Here is a 20,664-nt window from a genome sequence, read left to right as displayed (position 1 = left end):
CAAGGGGAGGTGGTCAAATATGGAGCACCAGAGTTCATGTCAGAGTCAGTCCCTGCTCTCCACATAACTGTGGAGAATATCTGTCCATTGGGTAGATCAGAGTAGGGGTTCGGTGTTTACTCCTTATATTGTCCTTGGTTAGTACAATAGTTAGAATTGTTGTTGTTTTTGAGACAAGGTTTCTCTGTAGTCCTGAGTGTCCTGCCCTTGCTTTGCAGACCAGCCTGGTCTCAAATTCACAAAGATCTGTCTGCCTCTGCCTTTCGAGTGCTGGGATTAAAGGTGTACTCCACTGTGCCTGACTCTTATCAGGAAATTTGCTGTTAAAAACTTATTTCCTAGCCGGGCGTGGTGGCGCACGCCTTTAATCCCAGCACCCGGGAGGCAGAGGCAGGTGGATCGCTGCGAGTTCGAGGCCAGCCTGGTCTACAAAGTGAGTCCAGGATGGCCAAGGCTACACAGAGAAACCCTGTCTCGAAAAAAAAAAAAAAAAAAAAAAACTTATTTCCTGGGCTGGAAAGATGGCTCAGTGGTTAAGCGGACCTTGGTTCAATTCCCAGCACCCACACGGCAGCTCACATCTGCCTGTAACTCCAGGTCCAGGTAATCTGCACCCTCACAGATGTGCATGTAGGCAAAATACCAATGTGCATAAAAATAATTAAATCTTAAAACTTATTTCCTGCCCAAAGCAGTTAATTCTCAGAATATTGTCTTAATTTGTTGATCAGACTTCATAAGTGTCCAATTTTACCAATTATGGCTTCTTTAATATTTTCATAAACAATGTATTGCTTTTAGTAAGGTTATGTCCCTGTAAGGAAAACATTTCAATCAAAGATGCATGCATGACAGAAGGTGCTTTTATGTTACAGACACTCTTTGGCTTGAGACTAAAAGGAATGGTTAATTGCTTTTGATGTTTTTGATGAAGTGGTCTGTACTTTAGCGACATTTTAGCTGAAGATGGCGGTGTGTATGTACCTTTACTCACTGCAACAGAGGGATTGAGTCAGGAAGGGCAAGTGTTCAAGGCCTGCCTGGGCTGTATCTTCAGACTGGAAATATCTTCAGACCTTAAAGTTTATATGACGAAAATAATGTCCTCAATATTCTTTAAAATATACCTGGGTAAGTTTGAATGAAAATACCCAGAGATATCACAACTTATTTCTGGAAACTAGAGCTGTTTGTGATTCTGTGATTTAGTGTGAACAAGTATTTTTGAAATGTAAAAAAAAAGCACAACTTTTTAAGGACAAAAATTAGTTGTCTGTACTAAAGGAAGATGGCCGGGCCGGGCCGGGCCGGGCCGGGCTGGGCTGGAGGGGATGAGGCTTGGACTGGCTTGTGCAGTGGGGGTGAATGAGGGATACTGTTGAAGAATAAGCATCATAACTCGTGTGGGTTACAGGAATACTTCAAGAATGTTCTGTGATGTTGACCGTAAAATGTAAGTTCAATGCAGAGTACTAAACTCTCTTTTACATCAACTTTACTTAGCATGTTTTCTGAATTGAAAGCCTAACATACTGTGTTGAAATCCCCCTCCCCCCTCCCCCCCAACACACATACTCACAGGGTTTCTCTCTGTAACCTTGGTATTTTGGAATTCACTCTGTAGACCAGGCTGGCCTTTAACTTAGAGATCTACCTGTGCTCCCAGTGCTGGGATTAAAGGTGTGGGCCACCAGGCCTGGCCAATGTAGTGTAATTACCTTTTAAAGAAATATATATTGATAAGGATAAATGCCCTGCCGCTGAAACCCTTTGTTCTGCCATGTTTTTATCAGCTTTTTGTTGCCTGCCTCAGTCTCTGCACTCTTTGCTTGTATTTGGATCACAAGCATGGTTTCATAAATAAACAGAGGGCACAAAGTAGAACTCTGTTAGAGATGATCGTGTGATTATGACTCTTTTGGTTTTTTGTTTTTGAGATCGGATCTCACTATGTAGCCCTGGCTGTACTGGAACTTGTTATGAAGACCAGGCTGGCCTCGAACTCATGGAAATCGTGTGCCTCCCAGGTGCTGGGATTAGAGGTGTTCATCTCCATGCCCAGTAGGCCGTGACTCATGGGGATATATAACCTGGGTGTGTATGTCTCCTAGTGACGTGTGCCCAGACCATGTTCCAGAACTACTCAGTCAGATTCTCCTTGGTTTTGCTTTTTTGTATTCTGAAACTAATTACAGATTGTGGTGGATAGTCCTAATTAGGACCCGTTTGCTACAGCTTTCAAAAAGGATTTAATTTTGGTTGCATTTTATTTCCTACCTAACTTGTGATTTTTCATGCTAGGATGTCAAACCAGGGCCCCAACTTTTCTAGCATTTTTGCTACTGTACCCTGTGGTGCTTAGAGTATCAGTAGTAATAGTATCCAGGTCCTTTCTGCTGCCATATATGCTCATAAGCATAGTGCCTTCTGCCTCGTACTCCTCTGATGATGTCTCTTGATGCCTGTTCGGTCCTGTGTCCTTTCAATTTTATATTGTTTTTCTAAGTATTCCTAGAGACTTTACAAGTAAATGAACATTCTCCTCTTTACCATGTTTTGTTATTGTCATAGACCTTATAACAAGCTCTAGAAACTGCATGATGGGGCTGTATTAAGGGATTTGTGCGGCTGGAGAGATGGCTGAGCAGTTACAAACCCACATTGCTTTTGCAAAGGACCTGAGTTTGATTCACACCACTCATGTCAGGTAGCTTAAAACTACCTGTAACTCAAGATCCAGGTGAACGATGTCTCTGGCCTGTTTGGTAATCCAACTACCTCGCCCTGATTAAAAATGAAAAAAAAAAAAAATCTTAAAAGAATTTATTAAACACTTTCTACTTTATTTTGGTATTTATATACTTGTCACAGCTAATATGTTCAATTCCTACTTGCATGACAGACTTACTCAGTTTAGCAATATAGTTGTAAATATTTCTTGAACAAATAAAGTATCTACCCCCATACTTTTGTAATCAAGTAGAATTTGGAATAGTAGGAAAGAATACCAAGATTTATGACATGAGAGGGGTTAGCTCAGTTCTGATGTAGTCAGTACCTGAGCTCACTTGACATGTGTTGATGGGATGCTTAGAACAGAGGGCCTGGAGTTCTTGTGCTGTCAAGTGGATGTTTTTGATACTCTTCAGGGAATCCTTCAGTTGTCAGACACACCGGCGTTCACACAGAATGTCTGTACTCTAATTTTAAGAGACAGAAATTTATGGGTTTTGGTTTCATGGGTACCGTCCTCAGCACCACCTCATGTTTTGAATTCCTGTTCCACCTAAGGCAAGTCTCCTTTGTGGCCGTGTGTGTGTGTGTGTGTGTGTGTGTGTGTGTGTGTGTGTGTAAAAGTGTGTAACAGGGTCTTGTTATATACCCCTGGCTGGCCTGGAACACACTTTATAGATCACCATTTTCGTTGCCCCTGGAAAGTTGGGCCTATAAAAGTGTTTGACCATGCCCAGGAAAGGTCTTTTGAAGTCTAACTTTAAATGTTTTGTTTTTTCATCTGTTAATTACTACTCTTCCAAGGTAGTTAGTGCTTTAAAAATAAGGTGAAAGTCAGTACTGAGTTTCCCATGTGTAAATGTTAATTACTTTGAGTTGTGTAAAGGGGTCTTCTTCTTCTTCTTCTTCTTCTTCTTCTTCTTCTTCTTCTTCTTCTTCTTCTTCTTCTTCTTCTCTTCTTCCTCTTCCTCCTCCTCCTTGTCCTCCTCCTCCTTTTCCTCCTGCTTTCACTTCCTCTTTCTAATATGGCAATAAAAATTATTTGGCTTAAACTAGTTGGAATGTGATAAAAATGTGTTAACAGCAACTCACAGAGAACACCCTACTCATGGCAGCATTGGCCTACTGGTTTCATAAGTAATAACAAGGTCATCACTTATAGGTGCATAGTTCAATAACTATGTCTAACTAAGCACAATCATGAGAAGACATTTTTGTGGTCAGATCTCTCTGACTTTCTGGTTTGTAGCAACCCCTTGTCTGCTGTCTGTGGCTGAAGCTTTACTCTTCAAAATGGCATGTTGCGATGTGTAGTTCTTTGTGCTCTGCTTCTTTGGCTTTTGAGTTCATGTTGTGCTTGTTTATGGCTGCTGATTCATTATCCAGGTATAATTGATCTCTTTTTATGTGTTAGGATTCCTTGCCTGCATGTATGTATGTACTACATGCATGTCTGTTATCTGTTATCTGGTACTGGTTTTACAGACAGTTGTGGCCTGCCATGTGGGTGCTGGGAACCAAATCTGGGTCCTCTGGAAAAGCTGCCAGCACTGTCAAATGCTATCTCCAGCCCTCGTTGTTGTTATTAAAGTTAAATTAAAAGAAAAAAAGGTAAATTAGAATTAAGAACTGTTTGTAATGGTTTTGGTTGTTGCGTGTGCTTTTGTGATAGGAGATCTAAATCCTCAAGAGGCTGCATGTACATCCCGTGGACTTTGGTGGCTCCTGTCACCACCGAGTGCCTGTCCTTCTGCACAATTCATGCCCACCCTGCCTCACTGCCAGCAACCTGCCACTTAGTGTTCTGCCCCAGTGTTTGCTGGCCTAGAAATACTGCTCTGTTTCCTTTTCACTTGCAAGTGTCCTCAAACACATTATTTACTGCTCCCCCTCATTATTTCTCAGCTATAAAATAGGATGAATGTACTGTGTCGCAGAACTGCTTTGAAGATTGAGTTAATGTGAATAAAACACAGGGCAGCAGCGTGTTCCCATGTGTGCGTGCATGTATGCATGTTTGAGAAGGGATCTCACTCTGCAAGCTCTGGTTAGCTTGGAACTGGCTATGTAGATAAGGCTTGGCTTAAAACCACAGAGATCCACTTGCCTCTGCCTCCTGAGTTCTGGGACTGAAGATGTGTGCCACTATGCCAAGCAAGTGTTTTGTTTTTAAAATACCACTGTAATAAATAGTGTGTTTATTGCCAGACTGAAGACACACATTCCATGTACTCAAAACAAGGTTAACATTTACTAGCCTTCTGAGTGCCGGCATGCTTTCTTGGTCTTTAGACCTTCCTTCATGGTCATTTCTTGTTTTTCTGAACACTATTTTGTATTAGTTGCTTTAGAAAGAGGATCTGTGGATGATAAATTTAGTTTTTACATTTTTGAAAATACCTTTTCTTTGTATATAATGTTAGGCAGATGTTCACTAAGCGTGATTAGGCAGGAAAACTAGCTCCTCCCCCATGCTGTTCTTTATTTTTACTATATTGGGGGCTTTGGCATTGCAGCATTTTATGTGCTTTCTTTCTTTAATAATTTAATTTTACTTTATGTGCACAGGTATAAGGGTGCCAGATATACTGGAACTGGAGTTACAGACAGTTGTGAATTGCCATGTAGGTGTTGGGAATTGAACCCATGTCCTCTGGAAGAGCAGCCAGTTCCCTTAACCACGGAGCCATCTCTCCAGCCTTCCTGCACCCTTCCTTCTTCTCTTTTTGCTTTCTTATTTTCTTTAATTGTGAACATTTCTCAACTGTTATCACTTCTCACAGCAACCCTTTCTCTGTTCTCTGTCTTTCTAACACCTCCAAAAAGCAAATAGAGGCCAGGCCTTGTCATTATCTACCCCAGGCCTCAGTTTTTCCTTGTTTCATTTCATTTGTGTTTTGGTACACAGTCTTGACTATGTCATTCAGGTCAGCCTGGAGTCCATGGATCTTTCTGCTTCAGCCGTCCAACTGCTAGGATTACCTGTCTACCACCGTGTTGGCTGCAGTTTGCCTCTCGTGTTTTTATTTCCTGACTCTGTGTTGCTCCTAGATCGTGTCTTCAGACACACCTTGCAGGCTCTTGACTGTTGTCCAGACGGCTTAGCAAGCATTGTCCCTCTGCAATCCATAGATTGCTGACTTAACCAACTGTGGACTGTTGGGGTAAGAGGCAAACTGTGCTTGTCCTGAACACTTGTATTATGGCATAGCTACTACTCATACAGCATTTATATTGTATTAGACATTATAAGTTACCTAAAGATGGTGTAAAGTATATGCACAGGTTACATACAGATACTGTGGCACTTAGCCTAAGAGAAGGGAACATTCACAGAGTTTTGTATCCATGGGTATCAGGAATCTTTTGTAGTCATGTTTTGTAATGCTAGTCTGATGTCCGATTTTTGTCTGCTATTATTAATATTAATATTATTATTTTGCTTGTGCTTAGGTGTGGTTTTCATATTTATATTGTGGTTGCAAAAATGGTAACTCACATTTGTGCTACGCAATTTAATTGCTTAGTGTTCCAGTGAGCACCGATGGAGGTGTATTTGTCCCAAGGGGCTTTGTTTTTACTTGCTCCCTAGGATTGCCACCAACACAGAAGCACTCTAAATTAACTTCTTGGTTTGAGACTTCAAGACTGAGCAGTTAACTGTGAATTTAAATGCTAATGCTTTCCAAGGGATGAAGCTTGGGGTAGTGGTTTTGCAGGGGAAGTTCCTGCTTGTTCCCTGGCTATAGGAGTGGAGTGTGTCTGACTGAGACCCAGGTGCTGGGAGCAGGAAAGGGCTCACTCTGTTGGATGAGCCACTCCTGGCTTGTGCAGCTGGAATCTAGGCCTGCTGTCCTCGCTCTTGACCTTTTCCAATTTGAATGCGTGTGATGCTTCCTTGGAAAATGGTTTCCTGGTGGGTTCTTATGTGTTCACCATCTCCAGCTGGAATAATAATGTTAGTCTGCATCTCGGAGACTTAAATTCAGTTTCTTTGGTAAGGTTGACATTAATGCTACTTGAAGTGTAGTCTTCAAATTTACACCTGATGTAAAGGTTGGACTTGTGTGAGGATATGAAGGCATAGCTCAATTTCAAGGGCTTAGGTGAAGGAAAAAGTTGATTGCACTTTCTACACTATTATTAGTTCTTGTTTGGTTTGTTATTGTGTATGTAGACAGGTGTGCAGCAGTCACCTTGAACAGCATTTGTGGAAGCCAGTTATTGTTTGGCTGTTTTCCTCAGCTGTTTCTTCATCACATTAAAAATTCATTCATTCACTCATTGCAAGAGAAGAGAGGAGAGAATGTGTGTGCGTGTGTGTGTGTGTGTGTGTGTGTGTGTGTGTGTGTGTGTGTGTGTGTTCACAAGTACATGCCATGGTTTTCATGTGGTGTTCAGACAACTTAAAGGAGTTGGTTCTCTCCTACAGGACTGAACCAGCTGAGCCACCTTGCCATCTCCACCTTAGTTTTTTGAAACAGGTTTACTTGAACCTGAAGCTTCTGTATCATCTGACGAGCCTCTGGGGTCCTCCTGCCTCCATCTCCCAGCACTGCTGTTGCAAGATATTTGGTCCCGTTGTGAACTACAAAACTCTGTTTCTTGATTGGTGTGGTTTCTGGTAAACAGGTGATTATGATGTGGTTCAGCCAGCCCTAGCACACACCTTTAACCCAAGAGCATTCTGTACACAAGATTTAATAAAGTTAGCCCTAGGTCAAGAGGCAGAGCAAGAAACCAGCTGGCAGGGATTAAAGAATAGGAGAGACTTTACCTTGCTGGTTATTTAAGACAACATGGATAAGAAGAAGGGGCTTTTGAGATTTGAGCTAGCCAGCTCTTTGGCTTTTAGGTTTTTGGCTTTTCCTCCTGGGCTGTCAGCTGAGCTAGCAAGCTTTTAGCTTTTAGCTTTGGGCTTTTGGGGTTTTCTTTGGGGACATGAGCTAAGTAGGAAGGTCAGCTGGATGCTTTCTCTGCCTCTCTGAGCCAGCAAGTTTTCACCCCAGCATCTGGCTTCTGAGGCTTGTTTGGTAAAATCAAATGATTTGGGATTTACTTTCTTTAACATTTTGGTCCTCCATGTTGGGTGCCATATGTAAAAGGAACTTTTATTCACCTGTTTCAATTGTCATCTTAACTGCCTCTGTCTGTTAACCTAGGCCTAGTTCTGGAAGCATCTAGCTTCCAAACAATCTAACCTAGGCCTAGAACGTCTTCAGCCTCTGAGACTTAATGCTGAATAAACTCACCCTTTCTTGTTATTACTGAGCTCATAGCTGGCTGGTTCAACTCAGATGTTCTGGCTCAAACTCCCCTCCCAGCTGACTTTTTCAATCTGGCTTCTCTCTTGGCCCTTGAATTGCTCTGCTTGGCCTCAAACTAACTCCAGCCATCTGCTCTAATCTCATTGTCTGGCTCATTTGGTCTTCACCTGAGATCCCTCTAAAACCTCTCTATTAGGATCCCAGTAAAACTGCCTCCATTCTCCCTCTGTACGGCCCCTTAAGTAGCTTCCTTTTCCTCTCTTTTCTCGTGAGAGCTGGGTGTATCCTTTTCTGTCAAATGTTTCTCTGATTCGTCACCTTTTCTGTCTCTCAATTAGACATCACTTTCAAACATGTGTGCTTACTTCTACAAACTAACTTTACCTTCCTTGTTTGGGGTTGAAGGCATGTACACCATGCCTTGACCTAAGCTTTTCTTTACCTGAAACTTTCTCTATACCAGGCTGGCCATGAGCTCAGATCTGTTTTTCTCTCTCTCCTGGATTCCAGGTGTGTTTGTATTCCAGCCGGATCACACAGACCTAGGTCTTTGGATGTGATCTCTTGCCAGAGTAGCCATGTTTTGAATTAAAATTCCTCTGTACACTGCAGTTATAGATGTGTGCTTCTACCTGTCTCTTGTATGGCATCTGGGGCTGAACCTAGGTCCTCTAATTGCTGAGCTGTCTCTCCAGCCTCTCCACCTTAGATTATTTTGAGACAGTCATTTTTCACTGTGTCTAGACCTACCTGATTTGCAAAGACCAGCTTCCTGAGAGCTGCTTAGATATATTCCCTGCCTGTTTCTACCGCCAAGAGCACAGAGAGCACCCCAGGAGGCCTGGCCATGCTCAAGTCCTCACACTTGCCTATGGAGCCACCCTAGTCTTCTCCTTTCTGTATAAATTAATAATCAATGGGCAGCTAATTAATTCTCCATGGGGTGGGGGTCGGGGGAACTGCCGCTGAACCTCTGACATGAACTCTGCAGCCCACGACTTGCTCACTGCTCCTTGGCAGTGCAGCCTTGTGGGCACACAGAGGAAGGGGATACAGGTTATCCTGAAGAGACCTGATGGCCTGTGGCCAGCAGGTGGGGGAAGAGGGCACCCTGTAGGAGGTGTGGGAAAGAGGAATGGATAGGAAGGGGGATAACAATCAGGATGTGATGTGAATATTATAATAAATTTAAAAATCAATTAAAAATAATTCATTCCTGATGGCATATATGGAAAGCTAAACTGAAAAAGCATAGAAGGAGTATAGAAAATTCTTGAAAAATTAGCTCATTCTTGGAGAGCCAGTGTTGCCTGCTGCTTGTTCTTCCGTCTAGGTGTCTTATGTGTGCCACTGTGTCTGTGTAAAGAAAAAATATAGTGCTCTGTTCTTTTGTATTTATTATTAATACATGTGAACTACTTTGTTATTCTTGTGTAATGATTTTATTAAGGTGATTTACATTGAGTTTTCCCCACTTAAAACAATGCAGGTCATTGAGTTTTTTCAGTATACTCAGTTACACTTTCATTAACTACAAAGAAACTTCATATTGTTGGGTAAATCACGTATTTCTTCCACTCTCTCAGCTTTAAGCAGTGACTAATCAACCTCTGTCTCTATGGATTTGTTTATTCCAGGTATTTTACTTATAAATGAAGTTATATAACTTTTCTTGGTGAGAAATGTGTGATCGCCACCCCAGAGAAACTCCATAGACATGTGTAGTGACCTCTACCCTGTGGTTTCAGGAGAATGTTCTTGAGGGAGCCATTTGTTTGATGTTAGTGTAATATCCTCCAGCTCACATTACATATTGTAGCGTCTGTCAGCACCTCTGCTGTTGTCAGGTCCATTTAACGAACATGCCGTCACTATATTTATCATGGTTATTGACATTTGGCTTGTTTGCTCACTTGGCCGTGGGGAATAGTAGGGCTCGTTTGTGGTGCAGTGGCAGAGAATGAAACTGCTTTCCACGTGGGAGGCCCTGGGTCTCATCCTCAGCACCAGTTGGATGGGGAACATTCCTACGAGCATTTATGTGCAGTTCTTTTTTTTTTTTAATTGTTTATTATTTATACAGTATTCTGCCTGCATGCCAGAAGAGGGCACCAGATCTCATTACAGATGGTTGTGAGCCACCATGTGCTTGCTGGGAATTGAACTCAGGACTTTTGGAAGAGCAGTCGGTGCTTTATGTGGATGGGCACCTTCACTTTTGGAAGTCATATGTATCAATTGAAGTTACAGAGGCTTATAGGAACAGTTCAACCTTTTGGGAAACTGCTAAACATTTCCCATTTTTGCATATTCTCCACAACACATTATCTGTATTAACTATTATTTCTGTTTTTGTGGGTGTGAAGTGCTTTTTCATTGTGGCTTAATTTTTATTTATCTCACTGTTACTAGTAGAAATCATTTTTCCTAGAGGGTTCACAGTTAGCCTAGCAGCTCTAGGACTTTGCTCTGTTGTGAATTAGTGTCTGTGTCAGATGAGAGATGAATATCCAGCTGTATTCTTTTGTATGTGTATATCCAGTTGTCTTGTCTCTGTTTGTTGGACAGGCTAGTTTTCCTATATGAATGATCTTGGCACCCTTGTTAAACATCAACGTATAGTAAGATTTTACTTCTGATCTTCCATCCACCCGTGCCTTGCTCGGGAACACACGATCTTCATAATTGTTGCTTTGCTCTAAGTGTTGAACTTGGAAAGTGTCAGTGTTCTAGCTCTATTTGCTTTTCCAGCCTTTGTTGGCTGTTCTAGAATGTTGTATTTCCGTATGCAGCTTAGCACAGAGGCTCAGCTTCAGCAAGGAAGGCAGCTGGGGTTCTGAGAGCAGTTACATTGAGTTCAAGGTCAATGGGACATGCTGTATATTAGGATCAGGGCTTCAGTCCAGGAAACGAGCTGGCCTCTGCTTATTTAGGTCGTCTGTAATTTTTTCCCAGCAATGTTTCATAATCTTTATACTATGTTTTGGACTTCTAAGTATTTTGTTTTGCTTTATTTCTAAGTATTTTATTTTAATATCATTGTAAGTGGAATTTTTGTCTTAATATTACATTTGTTCCAATCCTTTTTATTCCGGGGCAGGGGGGCCATTGAGACAGAGTTTCTTTGTATAGCCCTGGCTGTCCTGGAACTCACTATGTAGACCAGGCTGGCCTCAAACTTAGTGATGTGCCTGAAGATGCTGGGATTAAAAGCATGCTCTACCACCACCTGGATGCTGCTCACCCCGCCCGCCCTCCCTTCCTTCCTTCCTTCCTTTCTTTTCTTTCTTTCCTCCCCATTAAGCCACCATGTCTGGCTCATTTGTGTGTGTGTGTGTGTGTGTGTGTGTGTGTGTGTGTGTGTGTGTGTGTGGTGCTGTGTCACAATGCTATTCTTCTGTTTATAGACATTGTGATACTCCATTTTTACTGTTTATCACTAGGGTAAATTTCAATGAGACAGCTGAACCAAAAAGCATTTAGGTCCTAAAATCATCTATATAATTTAAATTGGTTATCCTATCTACTTAACCATTTTACTGTCTATTCTAAAATTTGAAGTTATTAAAAATCAAGTGTAAAGTGTTATAAAATCTTTATAGATTTATCATATTATAGAATATATCAGAAGATACACATTGCTAAATTTTTCCCAAAGCAGTATTATCCAGAATTTGGTGATGGAAGTGTTCTATTCTGCCTGTATTGTACTGCTACCAGTGAGTGTGTGACTCTGGAGGCCCTGAGGCCCTGATGGAGTGATCCGTGAAACGTGTCTTTTATTTTATTCAATTAATGTGCTTGCTGGCTACCACGCTATATACAGCATTCTAAGATTACATTTATTTCATGTGTGTTTTGAGTTATCCCAGAGTATAGAAAATAAAGTATATTTGAAATTCATTGAAGTAATTTCATTAGTAATTGTAGATGCCTTTAGGTTTAAGGCTTATGAGAGTTTACAGAAGTTTTGTTCAAAGTGGCATATCTTGCATTATTTCCTGAGTAGCATGGAGCATTCATTCTTAGTTACAGCAGGTTTCTTTTCTTTTCTCTCCCCCTTTGGTTTTTCCAGGCATGGTTTCTCTATGTAGCCCTGGCTGTTCTGGAACTTGCTCTGTGATGGGGCTGCACTTGAACTTGGCAATCCGCCTATCTCTGCTTTCCAAGTGCTGGTATTAAAGGTATACACCTCCGCTGCCCAGCCACTATTATTTTATGTCTGTGGATGTTTTGCCTACATGTACATGTGTGTACCACTTATGTGCAGTGCTCTTGGAGCCCAGAAGAGGATGTTAGGTCCTCTCCCTGCTGTGAGCTACCAGGTGCTGGAAATTGAACCAGAGTCCTCTGAAAGAACAGCCAGTGCTCTTGTATTATTATTATTTTATTGAGACAGGGAGACATTTTATTTCTCTATGTTGCCTTGGCTGTCCTAGCCTCACTTTGTAGACCAGGCTGGCCTCAAACTCACAGAGATCCACCTGCCTCTGCCTCCCCAGTGCTGGGATTACAGGTGTACACCACTGAGCCCACCTAATAGCCAGTGCTCTTAATTGCAGGATTATCTCTCAGCTCCTAAATGACCACCTTTTAGGGCTAAAATATAGATGAGCTGGGGAGCAAGTCTGATTTGCTGGTGTCTTCATTGTCCACCTACTAGGGAACAATGCCCTCTTCGGTAATAGGGAGGCAGCCTTTTCTAAATATGGAGCTAGCTGTGCCTGTTCTGTTTGGACCTGAGGAGAGCTTGTGTTCTTGTTTTCAGCCCAGCTGATGTCTAAAAGAGAACTGGCTCCCATTCCTGCTTCCCCAGCCGAGGTCCTTTTGCCCTTTCATTTATGTTAAACAGAGCCCAGTCTTCCTTTTGAGACAAGACCTGCTTTTTCTGCATGGTCTGCTGTGGTGCATTTTGAGGAACTTGATAGCTGCCTTTCTTTTACTACACACAACTGTTTGAAACCGCATCCATTCATTAGCTTAGTTTTATGTATTGGAGATGAGGGCACACATCATGGTTATATTCTTGTTGGATAAAATTAAAGTGTCAGTTGACTCTGGAGTTCTTATATGTCTCAGGACCTCCTGCACATTAAGGGATCTTTCTTTAGTTTGTAGAATGAAGGTCTTTGTTGCCCTGCTCTCCTTTTAGTGGACAGCTAGGGACTCTTGGCCCTGGTAGATGTTGCTGGCAGTTCACAGATGGATGCTTGCTTTCTTCTGGCCCAGCTTGGTCATATCTTTGCTTCTTCCAAGACCAACTAGGGAAAACACTGATTGTTTCAATAGAGCTTGATTGTATCTTATATTCATTGTCTACCCAGCCCCAGAGGAACAGGGGTTTCACATGGTGAGAGCCACTGGGGCTCGCTCATGTTACATTGCCGCTTGTCACAACGGACAATTCACATGTATGTTGATTTATAAGGAGCTTAGAAGTTACCTTTCAGTTAGAGAGGAATAAATGAAATTATTCTTTCCCTTGCCTAGATTGTGGCTTTACCGCATGTTAACATTTTAAATAAGTTATTTTGGGGGAAAAGTGTATGTTTTATTTATTGATTCTGTTTGTAAGTAGAAATGCCAACTGTCTATTTCCCAACCTAACATTACCACTAAGGTGGAGAATAAAGGAGGAGGAAGAGATGATTTTTAGGTCTAGGGTTTATTTTATGTGAACTTTGGTGAAATATTGATACTATATGAAGGGATTCATCTGGAACGCCTCTTTGAATTTTGATTGAGGATTTATTGAACCACATTTTAAAAATTGTATCAGTTGCCATGTAAGCTGTAAACAAACCCCCCCCCCCCCCCGCGCGCGTGTACAATTCACTTGTCCATTTCTCTGCTGAAAGAGAAAGAAAAGAGAAATTATGAGCTGGAAGGAGCTCGGGACCCCTGTCTTGTTGCACAGTGACTTAGAGTGGATGTGTATTTTTCAAGGGTAACCAGGTCCCTCCATTTTTGTTAGAGCAGGTGTGCCTGCAAAATGCAGTACAGAGTTGATGAGTGCAGTAGAGTAATTCTAGTGTCAAAAGGAAGTTTGGTTTTTAAAGCCACGTTTTTAAAAGGTAGTATTTCATTAGTATGCTTAGTATACTTATTATGTAATGTAATTCTTTGAAATTTTTAAGTAGCTAGCTTAAAAGTACCCTCAACATGTGCAGCTCAGTCTTACCCCGTCTTTCCTACAAAACTGCTCATTTATTTTGTCTACTATATACCTTTGTTTATTTTGGATATCTGTTTCACAGTGCAATCATAGAACCTGTTTTCAGGGCCAGTTAGTAGCTTTTACTAACAGTCATGCAGTAAGGAAGATCATGCACTCTGTAGCATATGTCAGCACTTCATGTCTTGAAGAATTTCACTGTGAGTTTATACTGCAGGTTATCTGTTTGGCAGTTGGTAGACATTTGGGTTGCTTCTGTACTCCATTTAGGGAACACTTTGGACAAGATTTCTGTATATACCTAGGAGTGGAATTGATGAATCATATGTCAATGATGTTTAACTGTTTTGTGATTAGAAGTGACAACATTGTGTGAGTGGGTAAGAGAAAGCTTGTAGGGTTGGCTCTCCCCTGCATCATATGCAGTCTTAGGGGTCAAACCCAGGTCATCAGGTTGGTGGCAAGCACTTAGCCTTCTCATCCGTTCCAGTCTTTTAAATTTTTAAAATATTTTTAAGCATCTTATCTATTATTTTCATGTGTGTAGGTATTTTTCCTGTATGTGTGTCTGCACACCAGTGTGCAGTGCTCACAGAAGCCTGAAGGGTGAGGCTGGAGTTGCAGTCCTGAGCTGCCATGCGGGTGCTGGGAATTTAACCTGGGTTCTCTGGAAGAGCAACCAGGGCTCTTCACTGCTGAGCCATCTCTCCAAGTCCTCTCCCTTTAATCTTAAAGGAGTTTCCAGAATGTTGTATAAAATAGCTGTGCTATATTCTCACCAGCAGTATATGAGGGCCCATGTTTCCATCCTCCCTAACATTTGTTAATGTTGGATTTTTTTAATTATAGCTGCCTTGGTGTGGGAGGCAATTCATTGCAATTTTGATTTCCCTTTCCTGACTCCTGTTCTACTTTAATTCTGTTGCTATGCTAAAGCTCCCTGACTTAGGGAGAAAGGGCTTATTTTAGCTCACAATTCCAAGTTATGGCCCATCATTGTAGAGAAACGAAGGCAGAGACTAGAAGCAGCTAATCTATCACATCCTCAGGCAGGTCAGAGAGATAAAGGCATGTGTGCCTGGTAGTGTTCAGCTTGCTCTGTACTCTTAAGAGTGCAGGGTCTCTTGCCTTGGGAATGGTGCCGCCCATAGTGGCCTGGGTCTTTTTTCAGTAATCAAGACAGTCCCTCCCCCCATGTGCTCGCAGGCCAGCTTGATATAGTCAGTCGCTTGTGTGAGACTCTCTTTCCACATAGTTCTAGATTATAACAACAAGTAAAACAGTCAAAATGATGATACTGAGCATCATTTTGTGTTTTGATCATCCATATCTTTTCTTTGAGAAATATCCATCCTAATCATCTACTCTTGGTGTTTGTGATTGAACTTAGAACCTTGTTGAGGAGCAAGTGCCACACCATTGAACTACATTCCTAGTTTCTTTTCCCATTTCTGTATTAGTGATTTTTTTAAATTTTTAGTTGTGTGAGTTCTTTGTATGTTCTAGGATACAAGTAAGTCTCTTTTCAGTTATATGATTTTGAAATATTTTCTCCTGTTGAATGGGCTCTTTGTTTTCTTGATTTTGTGTGTGTGTGTGTGTGTGTGTGTGTGTGTGTGTGTGTGTGGTGGTGAATGAAAGCTTTTCCTTTGGAAGCTAGGCATGGTGATGGGGGTGGGAAGGGGGCTTAAAATCCCAGCAGTATTGAGGAGGAGACAGAAGGTTCTCTGGGGCTGACTTATCTGCCAGCCTGGGGTCCCAGTGAGAGACCACGTATCAATAAATGGGATGAGCAACTTCTAAGGATTGACACTCAAGATTGGCCTCTAGCCTCTGTGTACAGTGCACGCGAGCGCACGCGCACACACACACGCACACACACACAAAGAGAGAGAGAGAGAGAGAGAGAGAGAGAGAGAGAGAGAGAGAGAGGAGATATAGATCGATAGAGTAGCTCCCGGAGTAGTTCTCGTTTTGTGACTTCATTCATTCCTTTTTGTTGAGTGTCGACATTTCCCCTGCATTTTCGTCAGAGGAACTTGAGAATGTTCTTCCTCTTCCTCCATCGTTTGGGTCCCTGCATTTGAACTCAGGCCATCATGCTTGGCGAGAGGTACCTTTACCCCTCTGAGCAATTTTGCCTGTTTAAAAGTTTTTTTAATTATGATGAAGTACAGTTTATTTTTTCTTTTGTTGATTGTTTTTGGTATTGTGTATAAAAAGCACTGCCTAACTCAAGATCAAGGAGATTCTCTGTGTTTCTGAGACTTCTAGATCTTTCTTTCAAGTTTTTGATCCACGTTAGAATAGTATTTATATGTACATATCAGGCATTCAACATTGTTTAATTACTTATACATGAGTATATGCCATGAGCCTGGGTGCTTGTGGAGGTTGGAAGAGGTTGTTAGATAGAGCCCTGGAGCTGTAGTTACACATAGTTGTGAGCAGCCCACTATGGAGCTAACCCTTGGTCCTCTGGAGGAGCAGCAAGCAGTAACCTCACATCAGTCTCCCCAGCACCCCATCCCACAGTGCACCTTTTTGTTTATTCCAGCACCGTTTCTTCAAAAAATTTCTGTCTTACACTGTTTGTCTTGGCATTCTTATTTTTATTTTTAATTCTTGGTTTTCGAGATAGGGTTTCTCTGTGTAGCCTTGGCTGTCCTGGACTCCCTTTGTAGATCAGGCTGGCCTCAAATTCATGGCTGATCCACCTGCCTCTGCCTCCCGAGTGCTGGGATCAAAGGCATGCACCACCACATCTGGCTTGTCTTGGCACTCTTATTGAAAATATTTATAGTTCCTCTCCAGTCTTATTTTTATGTGTTTCTAATATTTCTTGTGTAGAGGTGGTGGTGGTGGTGGTGGTGGTGGTGGTAATATAGCTCTGGCTGTCCTGGAGCTCAACTATGTAGACCTGGCTGGCCTCGAACTCCTAACTCCGCTTCTGCGGCTCCCACAAGTGCTGGGCTTAATGGCTTGTGCCATTATACCTGGCCCTGGTTCTGGAGCAGCTTCTTCATGGTGTTCATCAGCATGGATGGCAGTTGTCTTCTGACCTACTGGCGTGCTTCACAAGCCTGTACTTCTGAGATATCCTGTCTCCCTTGGTCTTTCAGATGGTTGATACTTCCACGTGCTTGGCAGTGCACTCAGACCGACAGCTTGATCTGTGGTGCATGCTGTCATTCTAGTATTTGAAAGAGAGAGAGGCAGGAAGATCAGTAGTTCAAAGCCTGTCTCCGCTACATGGCATGTTTGAGGCCAGCCTTTTCTACAATAAGGCCCTGTTTTTAAGGAAGGAAAGGAGCAAACCTGCTTTCTTTCTCACAGATGCCAGGGTGTGTCTTCTTTAAAAGAAAGACCTGCCTTCTCCATGTGACAGCAGTGACAAGTACAGTTGGATTAAAAATAATAATAATTGGGGCACAGTGTTTGGATATTACATCGGTACTTACAATGGTGAACTGCTTTGAGAAATGGTGTCAATTACTATGTGGTAGGTCATTAAGAAATGGTTTAGAAGAAATTGTCATCACCAGTGTGACCAGGAGTGTAAACTTGAGGCTAAGCATCTGCTCTGGTCCAGTAGAAATACAGAATGTATCTTCCTTGTAACTTAAGGTCCCAGTGTCCACATTAAATAAAGTAAAACGTTGAGTGAAACTAATGTTAGTAATGCACTTTAATTTAACTCTTGCATAAGAGATCTTAAATGTAGTGCATAAAAAAATGCTAAAATATTTTACCTGTTTTGTACTGCTTTAGAGTTCCAGTGTGCTTTTCACACAACATACCTCGGTTTTGTGGCTAGTGGCTGCTGTATTAGGCAGCACAGTTCCAGCTGTTTCGATATGATAACACGTGAACTATATGGCCATCAACATTTTTAAAGTTACTCAACATAGTATCCTGCCCATCTTCTAACTGATAGAACTGAATTTCAAGTACTTTCTGTCTGTGTTGTGATCAGTGTAGTCCTTACTGAAAGGAGTTAGGGCCTTTCCTTAGAACAGAAAGTCTGGAAGTTTCTTGAGCTATAGAGGCTGTGCAGTGGCTGGGTTAATATTTGAGACACAGGTTCTGAGGGTCTCAAAAGAAATTCTTTCCCCAATCACAGGTGTTCTCTGTTGTGCTGAGGAGAAGTTGTATGTACGAAATCCAGTACTCTTTATAGGACATTTGTCTGTGTCGAGATACGTTTTTGGTGGCTACAGCTATATGTGTGTACACATTTATGTATATGCATGTTACTGGTGAGTGGCTAAACTTGGTAAGCAACGTGGGCCTTTAATTAGCATCGCATGTGCCAGATATCTCTGTAGTTTTGTGATATAGGCCATGGCAGTTTGTCTAAAGTAATTGATAGGAATACATTCAAGTACTTTGTCTACATGAGTTAGATTTCTAGCTGCTTTCAAAGTGTCCTGAACAAATTGGTCAGATAGATTTTGCCAACTCGGAGCAGTTTGCTCTGGGAAAAGGTGTGATGCTTGCCTTTCTGACCCGCCTGTCAGTCTTCCTCAGGGGAAGTGGAGAAGCTGTGACAAGTCTTTGCTTCCCACTTCCTCCATTCCTGGGCAGTCTTTAAAGCTTCCAGGGAAATGTGGCACTTCCCTAAGTCCTGTTGTGATTTTGGGCCCTTCTTGTGAAGTGCGGCCTGTGTTGACTATTCCCTCTAGTGTGCCACTGGGATCCTAATGTCTGCTACCCTGGGTAACAGCCGACTCTTTCAGGGTTCCTGCCTTTTATGTGGAAATGCATGCAAGCCCTGTCTTTCTTAGTGTGTTCTTCAGTTGTCCTGGTAAAGGTGATGATACTTGGCTGTGTTTGCATTGGCAGTTCTACTGCTTTCTAATGGCATTTGGAATCTCTCCTGAGTCTCACTCTTCCTGCCTTTCTTTATTGCTTGTGGAAGTTTGAGTTATTTAATTGATAAGTCATATTCATTAGTTATAGTTAACTCACGCTAAGAACGATGTAGTGAAGGCCGGTAGGGATCTTAGATTCAGCCAAGAGGTCATATTTTCCCTTCAAAATGAATGAATGAATGAATGAATGAATGAGTACATGTTTGAGGCCATTTCTCTGGCCCAGGTTCTACACATTAGGATAAGCTAGCATCTTTCCTCTGATGGCTGACTTTGTTATAACATACAGTTGTGCATCACGGGGGAGGGTACTCTCTCACTATAATAAAATTTTATAGCATTGTCAAGCCTTAAATATTGAATCTGAATAAATGGATGCTTGTAAAACACACTCCATTAATGAAAGGAAAGGTTGCCACTGTCCCCAGCCTATGTGATAAAGCATTGTTTGAATGAAACTAAAATGAGTGAAATGACTTTAATTGGCATTTCTTTTTAATGTGTGACAAGTTTTATTTTTCCTCACACTAAGAAACACAAATTTGCCTGAAATGCATGATTTCCATCTTGTAAATAGATCTTTTTTTTCCTGCTGTTTTAGGCCGGAGCCTCAACAGAAAGCTCCTTTAGTTCCTCCTCCTCCACCACCGCCACCGCCGCCACCACTGCCAGACCCAGCGCCCCCAGAGCCAGAGGAGGAGATTCTGGGATCAGACGATGAAGAGCAGGAGGACCCCGCAGATTACTGCAAAGGTAATGTGCTGGAATGACGGGGTGGGCGTTCTTTTCCTGTGCTGCCCTGTAGGTTGTAGGGTGGGCAAGGGGAGTTAGTATTGTAAGCTACTTGATATTTATTAATTTTGCCTCCCAAGTTGACTATAGAATGATGCCAGAAAATCTAGAAGGCCATAGAAAATTGTAAGAGAAAGAAAAATATCTATGTTTCACATACTGTAGGCATTTTAACCACATTTGATCTCTTACAGTTGAAGATAATGGGCACAATAGACCATCCAAGAAGAGCATAGGAAGTATTAGGTCCTGGGCTCCTAGCAGAAGCAAATTATAACTCTCAGATTTGACTTTTAGCTTTATGCAAGCCTTGATGCCCGCTGGGCTAAGAGAGACATTCCCTTACCTGTGTAGCGTCACATCACCTAGTACTCATCACTGTGGGAAGAAAGCATGCACGTTGTTTACAAAGAGAGATGTTCCTGGCATTGTACATAAGAAAAAAGACATTCTGCGGGTGGTTTCTGCTGCTGTGTGGTGTGGTAGGCTTTGTTCTCATTCTATGGAAGATACAGAAACTACTGAAGTAGCCTCCCTCCCTCCCTCCGTCCGTCTTTCTTTCTTTCTTTCTTTCTTTCTTTCTTTCTTTCTTTTTCTTTCTTTCTTTCTCTTTCTTTCTTCAGAGTTTCTCAGTGTAGCCCTGGCTGTCCTGAAACTGACTCCGCAGACAAAGCTGTCCTTGAATGCGGAGACCTGCCTCCCAAGTGCTGGGGTTAAAGGCATGTTCCACCACCGCTCAATAAAGTGGATGCTTTTGTGTTTATGCAATCAAACTCCTAAGTGGCAAGCATGGTGTGTGATGAACACCGAGAATACCAGGAGC

At 42.0% G+C, this 20,664-nt stretch overlaps 1 protein-coding gene across 7 annotated transcripts in view; it reads left to right on the top strand.

The window, feature by feature from the left end:
- The window catches only part of Srpk2 (SRSF protein kinase 2), a 185,823-nt gene that overhangs the window by 98,559 nt on the left and 66,600 nt on the right, over positions 1–20,664 (top strand). For all 7 annotated transcript variants that reach the window (XM_051152132.1, XM_051152129.1, XM_051152130.1 and 4 more), the window contains one exon: positions 19,651–19,802. In XM_051152132.1, coding sequence (XP_051008089.1) covers positions 19,651–19,802 — 152 coding nt within the window. The remainder of the gene's footprint in view (positions 1–19,650; positions 19,803–20,664) is intronic.

Source organism: Acomys russatus, chromosome 10, assembly GCF_903995435.1.
Source record: "Acomys russatus chromosome 10, mAcoRus1.1, whole genome shotgun sequence".
Taxonomy (NCBI): Eukaryota; Metazoa; Chordata; class Mammalia; order Rodentia; family Muridae; genus Acomys; species Acomys russatus.
Note: the sequence above shows the minus strand (reverse complement) of the source record. Positions and strands in the feature narration are given on the sequence as shown.